General features: G+C 41.1%; 1 protein-coding gene across 2 annotated transcripts in view; it reads left to right on the top strand.

Moving 5' to 3' along the window:
* Positions 1–14,987, top strand: part of LOC135219537 (vam6/Vps39-like protein) — a 405,404-nt gene that overhangs the window by 334,842 nt on the left and 55,575 nt on the right. For both annotated transcript variants that reach the window (XM_064256380.1, XM_064256379.1), the window contains exon 16: positions 7,249–7,389. In XM_064256380.1, coding sequence (XP_064112450.1) covers positions 7,249–7,389 — 141 coding nt within the window. The remainder of the gene's footprint in view (positions 1–7,248; positions 7,390–14,987) is intronic.

Genomic DNA, 14,987 nt, shown 5'->3' with positions numbered 1-14,987 from the left:
AGAACCAGGCTCAACCTATCCTCCTGCTGACGCCTCAGAGCCAACCGTCTACCTCATTTGCTGTCTCACCGGCCTTCAATCCGGTCTTCGAAGGACAAGCATTCCAAACCTTTAACAAGTTTGGAAGAGGTAGCAGGGCTAGGGGTTCATTTTGCCAAAGAGGTGGCGGAAGAACGCTTATCAGAGGCAAGCACTTCCGAGGCAGACGTGGGTCACGAACTGCCCCAAGTCAGTGAGAACCCTCAGGTAGGAGAGAGACTGTTCCTCTATCGCCACAGATGGGGGTTCAGCAACTGGGCACAAAGTATTGTGTCCAAAGGACTAGGATGGAGCTGGATCAAAGGTCCCCCTCCATCCAAGACCTTCCTTCAGAGACCAACGTCGGAACTGACGGAGTATACCGAAGAACTACTTCAGAAAAAGTTTCAAGGTCACTTGTTCAGCGTGCCAAAGAAAGGCTCAACCAAACGAAGAATAATCTTAGACTTGTCCCGTCTAAACTTATTCATTCGTTGCGACAAGTTCAAAATGCTGACCATGTCGCAGGTGCGGACCTTACTTCCCCGTGGGGCCGTCACCACCTCTATCGATCTTACAGACGCATACTATCATATCCCAGTAGCAAGACACTTCCGCCCGTACCTAGGCTTCAGGCTGGGGAACCAGGCATTCTCATTCAAATTGATGCCCTTCGGGTTGAACATGGCCCCCAGAGTATTCACAAAGGTGGCAAAGTCAGTAGTTCAACAACTAAGATCTCAAGGGATAATGGTAGTAGCGTATCTGGACGACTGGCTTGTTTGGGCAACAACCGTCGAAGCATGCCAAAAAGCTGCAGTCAAAGTAATACAATTTCTGGAACATCTGGGGTTCCAAATAAACAAGTCCAAGTCCAGGCTAATGCCGGACACCCGCTTTCAATGGCTCGGCATTCAATGGGACTTAAGCTCCCATACTCTGTCAATTCCGTCGGACAAAAGGAAAGAAATAGCCAAAGCTACAAGGCAATTCCTCAAATGCAAACAAACATCAAGGAGAAACCAGGAAAGAATCCTAGGTTCTCTACAATTTGCCTCAGTGACAGATGTTCTACTGAAGGCAAAGCTGAAAGACATAAATCGTGTCTGGCGCTCGAGAGCAAACAACAAGTCTCGAGACAAGTTGTCAGCCATTCCGCCGGTTCTCCGCAAACGGCTCCGCCCCTGGGCGGAGGTCAAGAATCTGTCCAGGTTGGTTTCTCTTCAATTTCCCCCTCCGGCGTTGGTTATCCACACGGACGCTTCCCTAAGCGGGTGGGGAGGGTACTCCCAATTCAAGAAAGTACAAGGGACTTGGTCCCCTCAGTTCCGCCAGCTTCACATAAATGTATTAGAAGCCATGGCAGTGTTCCTCACATTGAAGAGGCTTCTACCAGCCAAGAACTCTCATATCAATCTGGTACTGGACAGTGCAGTAGTAGTACACTGCATCAACAGGGGAGGATCCAAATCAAGTCATGTGAACCATGTCATGATAGCCATATTTTCACTAGCAGCCAAGCACAAATGGCATCTATCCTCCACCCATCTGGCGGGAGTAAGGAACGTGGTAGCAGACACTCTGTCTCGTTCATTTCCTCTAGAATCGGAATGGTCTCTGGACAGGCGCTCATTCCAGTGGATATGCCAAAGGGTCCCAGGTGGATCTTTTCGCATCGCAATCGAACCACAAGCTCCCATGCTATGTGGCTCCCAACCTGGACCCTCTGGCTTATGCCACGGACGCCATGGCCATAGATTGGAATCAGTGGAAGAAAGTATACATCTTTCCTCCAGTGAATCTTCTATTAAAAGTCCTGAACAAACTCAGGACTTTCAAAGGACAAGTCGCTCTAGTAGCCCCACATTGGCCCAAGAGCAACTGGTTCCCACTACTTCTGGAATTGGGTCTCTGACCTCAACAGATTCCCAATCCCAAGCTATCTCAACCAGTACAAATGAGGACTGTGTTCGCTTCCTCAGGAATTCTCAAAACCCTAACTTTATGGACTTCATGAAGTTTGCAGCTAAAAGAGATGCAAATATTGATCCTCAAAATATCCTTTTCTTAAGATAATAATGTTTATATTCACTAACTTTGTAATTTTATACAAGATTATATTCAATTTTTATATTTTGTTTTTTATTGTTATTTCCTTATTTCTATTTAATCTTTACCAAGCTTGTGGCCATTTCTCTGGTACTATTTCACAAAGCGACACGGGCTGAGCCCAGAAAAGGGATTTTGATGAAGGAAAAATCTATTTCTGGGCAAGGGCCCGTGTCGCCCAGTGAAATCCCCCCTTTTTTATTGATCCCACCCTTCACCCCAAGCTTGGTTTCTCTAAACATTCACAGGCATGGCCGCTAGAGGCGCTGGTGTTGCGTGGGAGCGCTGGTAGTAGTAGTTGCTGGCGCGGGCTGTGTATCAGCTCTCTCTAGCAGGGGGATTTTGTGAAGGAGAGATCTAAATGACAAGAGGCCTGTGGCAGTGGTTTCACTCGCCCCAGAAACCATACCGACACCCTCTTTTTATTTAGGGTGAGCGAGTCAGAATGCTCTGACATCCCATTTTGTTTTTTTCTCTGATAATGTTAGCAATATTTACCTTAGAAATATGAACTAAAAGGATATTTCACTGGGCGACGCGAGCCCTTGCCCAGAAATAGTTTTTTCCTTCATCAAAATCCCTTAATGGTGCCTCTGTTAGGTACGTATCAGCACCATAACTCTATTATCAGCAGTGATAGCCGGAAATCAGTGCATTATGGCGTTAAAAATTGCAGAGTTTTGGTGTTAGACAAGTGCCATAAAACCAGATCGCCGATAACTGGGACTGCCTGTACGTGTAAGCCTCAACTTAGGTTAGAAAGATATAAAAAGAAGGAACATTGAATCACTAAAGGGTTCTAAGGATCTGCTAAGTAGTGCACCTGGTATTGAGACTAGCAATTGTGTCTGTGGATCTGTGAGAGTTAGAGTGAAACACTAGTCTTGCTGAAACCCTGATGGGCCAAAATACATAAAGGGAATATTACTGCATGTCTAGTGGAAAAAGTTGAGCAAACACAATAATTCTGTAAGGCCTGGAAGCTAATAGCTCTGTAGATTTACATATACCCAAAGGATGTTAAATAAGAAAAATCCTGAAGGAGAAGAATCGGTGGGATGCAAAAGTTCAACAGAAGCTGGGGCAACCTGAGTATGTGCCACCACAGACTACAAGGAAAAGAAACCCAACCATTTGAGACATACCTATGAATAAAAATTTGCAAAAGTAGAGTGGCACCTCAAGTGCCTGTCATTGAAGCTGAGATATCATCCGTTTTTCTCTACACAAGAGAGAGGTTAAATGGATTCACTTTGGTAGGCTGATTCTTAACTTGAAAGGTTTCTTCTCAATAATTTTATCACAATCCCACCAAAGGCAGAAGAGAATTTTATTCTTTTTGACAGCAATTTGTAGCAAGGAAAAACCATGATGTACCTTGTCTTTAGTTCTTCATCATCAAGAGATGGAGTCAGGTCATCATGTTTGTAGCAATGACATCTTCCTTACTCTTAACAAGGGCAGCAAGTGAAGGAATGACAAAAGAATCAGTGGTTTGATCCCAGTTGCTGGAAGACTGGGCCTTGGCTGCAACAGAGAAGTCTATCAAATCCCTGTTATTCTATTGCCTCACCTTACTGGACAGTGCTTAAAGTTTGCTGAATCTCATACGTTAAACAAAAACTTGTAGAAAAATTATTTTAACATGAAGATTGGCAGTGAGGTTTAGCTCAACAGAAGCCTTAGTAACTAGTAGTACTGAGAAGATAAAGCCCCACTTTCGTGATTTTACAGACTTCCAAAACGCTTCACTCTTCCAGTGTTACATGACCTCTTCAAGTTTATTGAGGACCCCAGATTTTAATAATGGAATTAAAAAATCTGAGAAAGAGCTGGCTTGTAATCTTGTTTGTGATGTTGTAGTAAGGAAGGTAATCAGCTACTATTGTAATAATGGCATTAACTAAATCAGTGCTCTGCCCACAAGAACCACATGGAGAATGAGTTCCATTTGGTCTGACAGATAGACAGAGGAGCAACACATCTGAAAATTGAGGGGACCACTGGCTTTACAAAGTTATCCCTTCAAACACAAGAATACTGCTGTTATTTAACCCAGAGTTCCAATGACAAGCAAGTCCTCCAGTGGTGATCTATAATATGGCACATTTTTGTCCCTGGAGGATCTTGTTCCACACAACTGCTGCACAAAGAGGTCTCTGCAACTACAGGTTTTGAAAGTGTTGGTCAACTGTGGCTCTTGTAGATGTTCACCAGTAGGATGAGGCTTTGTTGCATTTACATTTATGGCAAGGCTGAGGTTGTTCAGACTAATATTGGATCATCCCAAAAACCTGCCAACCTAGGACGAGGGGGTGTTGGTGGGTCTTCTGAGGCAAGTGTACTTCCTGAAGTCTGACAATTTCCCATGCAGCCTGCAAATTCACTCCGAGAGGTTATTAAGAAAGGTCTCAGAGGTAAATAATGTAGCCATCCCTTATTACTACCAACTCTTGATCTTGGGACTATAACAAGAAAAGTAGACTTGATTTATAGTTGCTATAAGTAAGATGGAAATCAGAATGACCAGTATCTCAACATTCTTGTGACTGCAAACATCCCTCTCCATCAAAAGGTTACATGTTAACCATCTCAAAATAGCTGGAACTCCAAAGCATTGAAGTGGCAGTTTCTGTGGATAGGAAAATGCTTTTCAATATTTCAAGATCAACTATGCAAGTCAGTCCAGCTCCTTAAGTGTGACATCTTTGTTCTCTATAGTTTTACCAGGGTACTTTATGAACTATTCATGAATATTAACTAATTTTCTGTTAGGCACATGAATGAGCCACATGACCTGCCAAGAAGAGAAACTCATACTAGTGGCTGGTCTCCCATGGATTTGTCCTTTGCTGCTGACCTTGTTACCAAACTCAGACCTCCAGTTGTCTACAAACTGTTATGGCCTCCTCTCCGTGCTGGCTTTGATTTTCACTTCAGAGGATGTGCAGATTAGTTTGATTGATTCAGGCACCACTACCAGGGGAAGACAAGATGTCTAAGAGATATTACTCCTGATCCTTCATATCTACAAACTAGTGAAGTAATCATCCTTCTAGAAAATGTCCTGGCTGAAGCAGCTCATCCTTCAAGAGTATGTAGGGACTAGAAAATAAAGCTAATCAGTTAAGAAGGACTGTTCATCATTTCAGGGCATTCTCAATTTCTCTTTCCTTTTAGAGGAAAACTGAAATTTTGGCCATATTTAATGTAATACTTGGAGATGCTACATTACTATGAATATATTGAGAATTTTTAACTAATTTTGTTTATCTCAGGGTGTTCAACTGCTTACAGTACCCAGCTGGGATATTATTTTATCATTGTTTGCTTAGCTAATTTTCCCAGAATGTTCCATCAGATCTGTCAGACACTCACAAAACTTTGGGACACAGCCTTCCACTTCAGTTGCAATTGGGTGTTTATGATACCTGTGCATGTTTATTTTACATACAGAATCCATTGTTATACATGAGGATAGATAGGTACCAACTGTTGGGTCAAAGGCATGCATTTGCGCAAACATTGGTTTTCGGTATTATGCTTCTTTTGCCTACAGGACACAGGTGTATGTATATGTCCAGGGACATTCAGACTGTGAATTGGGGTTTTTACTCTTCCATAATACCTCAATCTTACACAATTTGAGTTGTGAGAATTCACAATTGTTGGGACTTTTCATTGGAACCTAACTAATTATCATATGCAAGTTTTTCATAGACACACAAACACAAATGCAATATTTTTAAATCCTCGTGAAACCCTGCTAAAGTGTTTGTTTAATTTTTTATGGTATAGGTTTTCAAGCTTTTATGTATAAATTAAATAACATTATTAAGTAATAAAAATAATAATTCTCTCTATCTCTCTTTTACTGAGATGAGAGAATTTTTATGGGACATATACATACTATGTTTATTATTTTTTTCAAATAATAATAAGATTAAATAATAATAATAGTAAGGGTAACTGAACAGATTCCTGAAAGATATCCTTAAAGTTTTAAATTTGAATATATGTACATTTACATAACTGTGGATTTGTTTTTCCACTAATAGTAGTAGTAATAGTAATTACAAAATTTGCATGTTAGTAATTTAAAGAAATAAATACTACATAAGCTTTCCATTTCACTCTTTTAAGTAAGGATAACTCTTCTCTCTCTCTCACCAAGATGTTTATGGTACATGTACTATATGTTTATTATATGTTTATCAATATTTTCAAATAGTAATAAGATTACATAATAACAGTAATAATTAATGATAATATAGTAATAATAATATACTAACTGTAGTTATAAAATGCATATGAAAATATCCTTTTCCCTCAACTGGTGTTTTCAATTTGAAGAGAAGCTCGAAGTCGGAGCTGTCAGATATGTCAAATTAATGTGACAGGTGAGGGAAGTATTGCGATTAGCAGGTCAATCATTTCCCTCAATCTCTCTCTCTCTCTCTCTCTCTCTCTCTCTCTCTCTCTCTCTCTCTCTTAGTTAGTGGTACTAGATGATTTTAAATTAATCTAATTTTACTTTACCATCTAGAACTGTAAATGTGCCATTCTAAAACGTAGACATAACTAAGAGTTGTATTAGTCCAAATAAGAAGCACTGTTTGTTCATGAAAAGGAATTTCAGAACAGAGAGAAAGAGACAGAGTGAAGGATTTCTTAAATATGAGGTTGAGAAGACTTCTAAAAAGAGATGTTCAGAAGGAGGAAAGAAGAGAGAAATAGTAGGCATATAATCTTCATACACACCCATATTTTTGCCAACCATTTATTTTTATTTTAAGGGTAATGTATTAACTTTTAAGTGAAATTACAGTGACTTTAATTTCATTTAAAAGTTAGGTTAATATGTAGGGAGCATGATTAGGGTCATATTTAGTATTCAAACTCTAGATTTATTAGCATTTCTAGAGACCTTGCCAAACTTACGCAAAAAGCCCCCTTGCACGAGGGGGTCTGGAACCTAACCTCATGTAAGTTTGGGGTATTACTGTGCTGTGAGTGATGAGCACATACTATGAAGAAAAATCTGCTTTGTTTTAAAAACTTGATAATTTTCACATTTCACCTTATAAGCATGTATTATATTATCTACTTTTTTCCAATTAGGTGTATCTCATACTTCTGAAATTGATTGTAACATCAAGTGAAAGTCCAGGAAATTCTCCAAGTAAGCTGCAAACTCAGAAGGTGGTGGAGACAGCTTTGAATATCCTTCAGAATTACCTACACTGCATTGACTTATCACAGGTAGTAGCTATATCTTTGGGCTATGATATTCTGTGTCTGTTATTTGCATTGTGCATATCATTTTCACAGCCTGTAGGTAGTACTGTAAAGCTTTATTGTAGGTTTTATTTCTCCCACAATCAGTCTTTTACTTTTATAAAAAAGAAGAAAAAAAGAATTTTTATATGAAGTAACTTACCAAGTTTCACTTGCATGTAATAAGTAAAGAATGCAAGAAAAGGAAAGAGAGATTAAATAACTTTTCACAAGGAAGCTGTTTAAACAAACTATTGAAGGCATCAGAGGCTGAATGCGGCGCCAGTGTGTTTATTATGGATCTGAGGTACTGTTACAGTGGTAAAAAATTGTTAAAAACAATTGTCACTAGATGGGTATTCTACCGTAACTAAAAGAAGGGATTTGGGCAAATCGAGTGTAAGCGAAAGAAACAGGTTAATAATCATCCCAGCTTAGCTGGTAAGTCAGTAGGAAGCAGGCCCCTGTCTTCCATCTTCTCTTCTCTTCTCTCTATCGTCTCACTTAGCGCACTGAACACCAGTAAGCTTTTTTTTTTTATTTTATTGTATTGCATTTGATTGCTTTCATGTTTTATCATTTGTGTTAAATTCATTGTGAAATAACATTTTACTTTTTATGTGGATTGTTACTGCATCTACATACATATTACGTATACGTAGTAAGTATTTTATTGTCTTCTTCTCGCCTCAACAATATCATGATACATGACAACTTAAAATCATTCATTCATTATTCCTCAAAAATATAAATGCTCCCTCTCTCTATCTCAAATTAGCTGTGCATCACTGCAATGAGGAATGCTTTTGTTAATTGTTTATGCTAAATTTTATTGTGAAAAGCTTTGTTCTTTCATTTACTATTTTGTTGAACTATACCGTCTCACTCAGCATACTGAACACTGGCTCTTTTATGAGAATGGTGCTTGCTGATTTTTGACAGTTAACGACTTTTTCCCAATTTTGACTTTCTTAGTTGAATTTTTTACATCACGATGTCTACTCAAGCTTAGCTAGCATTAGGTATTGCAGTAAAGGCTGCAATACTTGACTGACTAGAGTTCAGTTAGCAGTAGGTTTTGCAGTAAAGGCTGCAATACTCACCTGACTAAGGAATCCTATGATTCACTTAAGCGGTGCACAGATTTAGGGGGCAGGTGTGTTCAGTAGATTTAAGATGTCAGGAGTGTATGGACTGGGATAATAAAAAGTGGATGAGTTTAAAGTCACATTTAAATAAGTTGGCTACCCAAAAAAGAGAAAGTTGACTGCTAGAGCTGAGAATAGTAAGACTTTAGCCAGGCATCTTCTAAGTCTATTTGCTAATGTTAATATTCCTGTTTCTGATCCTGTAATCTCTGTGACTCCTGTTCCTAGTTCTCAAACTGTCCCACCCTCTCCTTTACTTGGCCCTAACACTTCTAAACTCAACCCCATTGCCAGCCTCAAGTTGAGACATGACAAGAGGTTCGAGTTGATAGTGGAGACCATGGCCCAATCAGGATATTCAGTTTAAAGTCCTAATTGACAAGATGAGTGCTAATAGTGCTAGTGAAGTGTTGGTGGAGGAGGCGGCTGCTTATCCTGCCAATTCTCATAGGCCAAAGTCAATGTCATACTCCCCGAAACTTGGGAGGAGTCACTCTGGTTGCCAAAGGGAGGTCGGTGGGGTCTGCCTACAGGTAGTCGCCCCCTCTGTTGTACCTGTTGTAGATTCCCAGGTTGCAACGGAGAGACAAAGGAAAGGCATCTCAATGAATGTGCATCATCTTTCTCTGAGTTCAGAGGAGTCTAGTCCCAGGCGCCAATGCGCTTTGCGGACGAATCATGGCCATTGTAAAGGTGTTGCAGTGTATGTTAGTCACTCTCCATTGCCTAGTAAAAGATTCAAAGAACCTGTTAGTAGTCCTCATCCATCCTGCAGAGTTCAGCTTCTAAATGCTCTGCTTCTTGCAAATGCTCCTCATCTGAGTGCCCACTAAATGCATGAATGCCCAGCAGTTCCTGAGTTTTCTTTGAAATCCGAGCACCCAGTATCGCTCGAGAGTCTGTTAGCCCCAAGCTCTCTAGAGTCTCTGAGTGCTTCTTTGCATCCGAGTACCTGTTACTGCATGAAGGCCCAAGAATGTCCAAGCATTTATTAGCTCTTGAGCACTGGTCCTCCCCTTGAACTCCCTAGAGCGCCCATTAACGTCTGAGCACCCAGTAGCATCTGAGCACTCAATAGTTTCTGAGTGCCCAATGGCTAGTTTCAGCCAATCGTCCTGTCCTAGCCTTTGGGCGCTCAGTACTGGCTCCATATTTTGCGACTCCAGCAGTTCAGTGGCTGGTGCCATCATCCACACTGCTGGCTCCTCTTCTTCAGACTCCTGCTGCTAGTTCTCAGGTGCCTGCAGCTGTCCATCCGTCCTGTTCAATGAAAGCTTGACAGTATTTTGGGCCAACTCAAGAAGGTTCCATCAGATCCTTAACCGCCAGCAGACTTATCATCATCTCCAGTATCTTCGGATAAGGAAGAAGCAGTGGACTATGACGCTCCCCCTTTGGCTTATGTATCCTTATTCTTATTAAGATATCTCCTTGCTACTTTTCTGAGTTTCTTTTCATCAGCAGCCCCATCTTTGCCTGCTTCCAATTTTTTAATGGACACAGTCTACTGGCTCTGCTAGACTGCCTAGATTGGTGCTTTCTTCTTCAATGAAGAAAGCCTTGAATGAGCTTGAGGGATGGCTCGCAGAAAAGAGGCAGCAAGGGAAGGTCTCTTTCCAGATTGTCTCGGAGGAGGTACTTATCTTGGGAGTCTGCCTCCTCCCAGGGGGACTTCTCCATGCTGATAGATTTGTTTTGTAGGTTAGCATTCTCTTGAGCTAATATTATGTTTCAGCCAATATTATGTTCTTTGCTCAGAAATGGCTCATCTTCTCAGGGACTCGTTCAAAGTTTTTGAAGTCTTGAGCTTCATGGACTGGTCTGTGGGTGCTCTTGCTTGTAAGGTTAAGGATTGTTCCATTTTGCCCAGGGATTGTGCCGCAAACTGGCTAGTTGTTGTCTCTTACATAGATGAAGTCATTAGGGATGGCTTCCAAGAGTTGGCCTTTCTTTGTGCAATGGGAGTACTTAAAAAGAGCTTTGGTGCTCGTATACTTCAAAAGGGTTTGCTACCTCTCAGAAATGGCCGCTCCTGTTTTCTCCCCTTGATTGACATTACCTGTTCCCACAAGCCATGGTGCTTGGTATCACATCAGACCTCCAAAAGAAGAGCACTCTGGATCTTTTGGCAGCAGGCAGAGGGCTTACTCCAGACCCCGCTCTAGCATTTGTTTCTTGTCGCACTCCATCAAGGAATCCTCCTCTTGAACCTACTCACAAAAGTGAGGATTGTGTGCTGTACTTCAGTAGGATCCAGACTGCTCTTTTAGGAGAGATGGAAAGAAAAAGGGGCAGAACCTTGGATTGTTAATGTCCTGAGGGAGGGCTACATTATCCCTTTCACAGAGAGACCACCTTAGCCAACACACCCATCATATTGATGGCCTACTCTGTAAGCTCAAAGAGGTTTTTGACCTGCTCGGAAGAAGTTTTGTCCCTCCTTAGGAAGAGAGCAATAAAGCAAGTTGAAGACATAAATTCATAAGGGTTCTACAGCCGTCTTTTTGTAGTCCCCTGGTCTTCAGGAGGCTGAAGGCCTGTCCTGGACATCAGCAGCCTGAATTCCTTTGTCCAGAAGATGAAATTCAGGCTGGAGATGAACCAAACCATCCTGTCATCCATTTGCCAAGGAGATTGAATGACTTCCATTGATATGTGGGACACATACAGGCAGTTCCAGGTTATTGGCGTGGATTCCATTCTCGGCAGGGTGCTGATAAGAGAAAACCGCCATTAACTGAAACTCATCAATTTATGGCGCTTGTGACACCAAGTTTCTGTTGATGGCGCTGATAACCATTTAATGGCACCTCTTTTAGGTATGTTATGGTGCCATAACTCTGTGATCAGCACCTTATGGCGCCATAAATTGCTGATTTTATGGCACTACATAAGCATCATTAACCGAGTCTGCCGATAACCGGGGACTGCCTGTACTTCCATGTCCTTATCTGTCTGGACTCCAGGAAGTACCTCAGGATTATGTTCAAGAACAGAGTTTTCCAGTTTTGGCTTCTGTGCTTCAGCCTATCTACATCTCCCCAAGTCTTCACCAGAGTTCTTGTGCTTCTTGCAAAGTGGCTTCATCTTAAAGGAATCAACATCTCCCTTTACCTGGACGATTGGCTTCTTTCAACATTTCCCTTTACCTAGATGATTGGCTTCTTCATGCTCAGTCAAAAGAGAAGTGTATGGAGGACCTTCAGAGGACCCTTCTCCTAGTCCAGGACCCGGGCTTCTTAATCAATGTGCATAAGGCCCACCTGACTCCATCTCAGGAGATTCTATATTTGCGAATGATAGACTCTTGGATTTTTCTAGTTTTTCCATCCCCCAAGAGAGTAAAGTCCTGCCTGAGGATGGCAAATGGGTTTCTACCTCTCGAAAACTGCTCAGCCAACGAGTAGATGAGTCTTCTGGGGACAATGTCCTCCATAGAGCAGTTTGTCTCACCAGGCAGACTCCATATGAGAGCTCTGCAGTTCTTCCTAGGGGTCAGCTGGGACAGAAGAAATTACCCAGACACGTTCATTTTTCCTGTGACTCCCAAAATAAGGACACTTGCTATGGAGGAATTCTGAAAGAAAACTGTCAGAAGGGATAGCTCTCCTCCCTTTGAGCCCCGACCTAGACCTCTGCTCAGATGCGTCTAGTCTAGGTTGGGGAGTTCTGGGGAGCAAGGAAGTTTCCAGGACATGGTCCTTTGGAGCATAAAAAGTGGCATATCAGTGTCATAGAATTAAAAGCAATACACATAGAAATACAGTTCTTTGCATCAGAGGTGTTTGACAGGACAGTGGCAGTCCATGCAGACAGCACTACTGCCTTGCCTTATACCAGAAAGCGAAAGCGAGGGGGGAACTCATTCCTCCTCTGTATATGAAGTAGCGAGTGCCCTTCTCCTCTGGGTGGACCAGGATCACACCAGAATTCTGACACAATTCATTCAGGGAAAACTAAATGTACTGGTGGACAAGCTGAGTCGTCAGGGGGCGGGTTCTTCACACAGAGTGGACCCTGGACCCTCTGGTCTGCTAAGACCTATGAAAACTGTGGGGAAAAACCAATCCTGGACATTTTTGCAACTTCCAGAAACCATCTCCTGCTATGCTTTCCCACTGTTCAGTATGGTGAGACAAGTCATTTCAGACCCATCAGAATGTGTCAGTGATTTTAATAGCTCTGTTTTGGGCCTCGAAGGAGTGGTTTCCAGACCTCCTTGGCCTTCTAGTGTCTGGTGGATTTTCTGAGGCTATTACCTTAAAATCAAAGTCTACTCAGACAACCTCACTGCAGGCGGTTGCATCAAGGATTGTCCACTCTGTCAGGAAGCTCCTGAGAGGAAAGGGCTTTTCAAGATAAGCTGCAGATGCTATTGCTGAGAATAGATGTCAATCCTCCAGCAAAGTGCACAATCTTTCGTTCTTGGTGCAGAAGATGTAACATCTCTTCTTCTCAGACATATATAGCAGAACTAGCAGATTTTCTGCTATATTTAAAAACTTCTAGAGGTCTGTCTACCTCAACTGTTGAAGGTTATATGGCCATGTTAAGCTCTGTCTTCCAACATAGGGGAGTAGTTCTTTCCTTGAACCAAGATTTGTCAGATCTCATGTGGTCTTTAGACACAGCTAAACAGAAAGAGGTGGGAGTGGTCTCTTGGAACTTAGATGTTCTCAAATGTCTGTCTGGTCCTCGTTTTTAGCCCCTTCATTCAATTTCATTAAGGAACATCACTAAAAAAAAAAACAATTTTCTTTGTAGCCTTAGCAACTGCTAAATGTGTTAGTGAGTTACATACGATGGATAAGAGAGTTGGCTTCTCTCGTGGGATTGCAGTCTGCTCACTCGCCCTTGGGTTTTAGCTAAGAATGAGACCTTGTCTAAGCCCTGGCCTTGTTCCTTTATTATTAAGAATGACAGAAATATTGGGTCCAGAAGAAGAAGAAGCAAGCTCTGTGCCCTGTGAGTGCAGTAAGATATTACTTACACAGAACAAAGAGAATACATGGACCTTCAATTAATCTATTGTGTTCAGTCAAGAGCCTTTCTCGTCCACTGCCCAAGAATGCCCTGGCATTCTTCCTCAGAGACCTTATCTCCGAAGTACAATCCCTAGGGATGATGTTTTAACCTCTTTTAAAGCCCGTGAAATAAGAGCAGAAGCCACATCATTGTCTTCAAACATAACTTATCTCATCCATTTTGCAACTGACTTTTTGGAAGTGCAAGTCAGTTTTTGCATTCCATTACTTCCATGAAGTGGAAATAGATTATGATAATTGCAGTACCTTGGGTCCATTTACTGTGGCTGGCAAAGTGTTGGGTAAAGAAGTGTAGGGAGCATCCCTTCCACCCTTTTTTCTCTTCACTTTGACATAGGGTGTTGAGTCTTACGGGAGCCTGGGGGTCTATGTACCTGGAGTACTCACCAGTTTTTTATAGGTTTGGCTGGTGGTGTTGTTTATTTAAGGGGCGTAGGAGAGTGTTGTTTTTTTGGTTGTCTTTATTGTGATATACTGCACCCAGGGCATTGGGCAACATTTTATGCTTTGCTAGCCATCGGAATTGTCTTTTGCTGCACAATTCCCACTGAAGTAGTCGGTGCTCCACGGCTATACTGCCACACCACTACACAATAAGATGAGTGCCAACCAGAGGCAGTATCTTCCTGCAGAAGCTAGCTCTCTCATTAGGTAGGGAAACAACAACAAGCATTGTATTAATGCTAGCTATTTATTTCTATTCTTAAATTCATTACCATTCCTAATGTTTTGGGGTAGATATGTCCATGCATCCCACCTCCTGTCAATGTAATTACTTTGTTCCCACCTCCTATCAATGTAATTATTTTGTAAGTTGCTTATATAAGAATGACATTTTTATGATGAAATAAAGTTTTATATATATATATATATATATATATATATATATATATATATATATATATATATATATATATACCTACAAAGTAATTATATGATCAAAGCCCTCCCTCATCCCCTCGCATGGACACAAGGGCATAGATTAATTAAAGCTCCTTGCTGAGTTGTTCCTCTCTTACCCCAAAAGTGGGCAGGGCAAGTCTCCTCCCCGAAACAAAATAGCGCGACCTGCCAATTTCAAAATTTTGCTGCCATCTGAGTGAAACTATAGCTATATAATTACTGTATACTTGGTAAGTACTATGTACATATATATGAAATTTTTGTTTTATTTTATCATAAAAATGTCATATTTATTTTATAATAATATTGAAATAACATTATTATTCTATTTCTGCAAAAGTTATTAGAATTTAGTGAGTACAATGTATTACATATACTTTGTTTACAATAACCTTTGTGACATTCATTACAGGAGATTTAACAAATATAAAAAATATAACATGGTTTTACAAAACATGAATAAAAAAAGTGGTGATATGATACACAT

This window comes from Macrobrachium nipponense, chromosome 1, assembly GCF_015104395.2.
Source record: "Macrobrachium nipponense isolate FS-2020 chromosome 1, ASM1510439v2, whole genome shotgun sequence".
Taxonomy (NCBI): domain Eukaryota; kingdom Metazoa; phylum Arthropoda; class Malacostraca; order Decapoda; family Palaemonidae; genus Macrobrachium; species Macrobrachium nipponense.
Note: the sequence above shows the minus strand (reverse complement) of the source record. Positions and strands in the feature narration are given on the sequence as shown.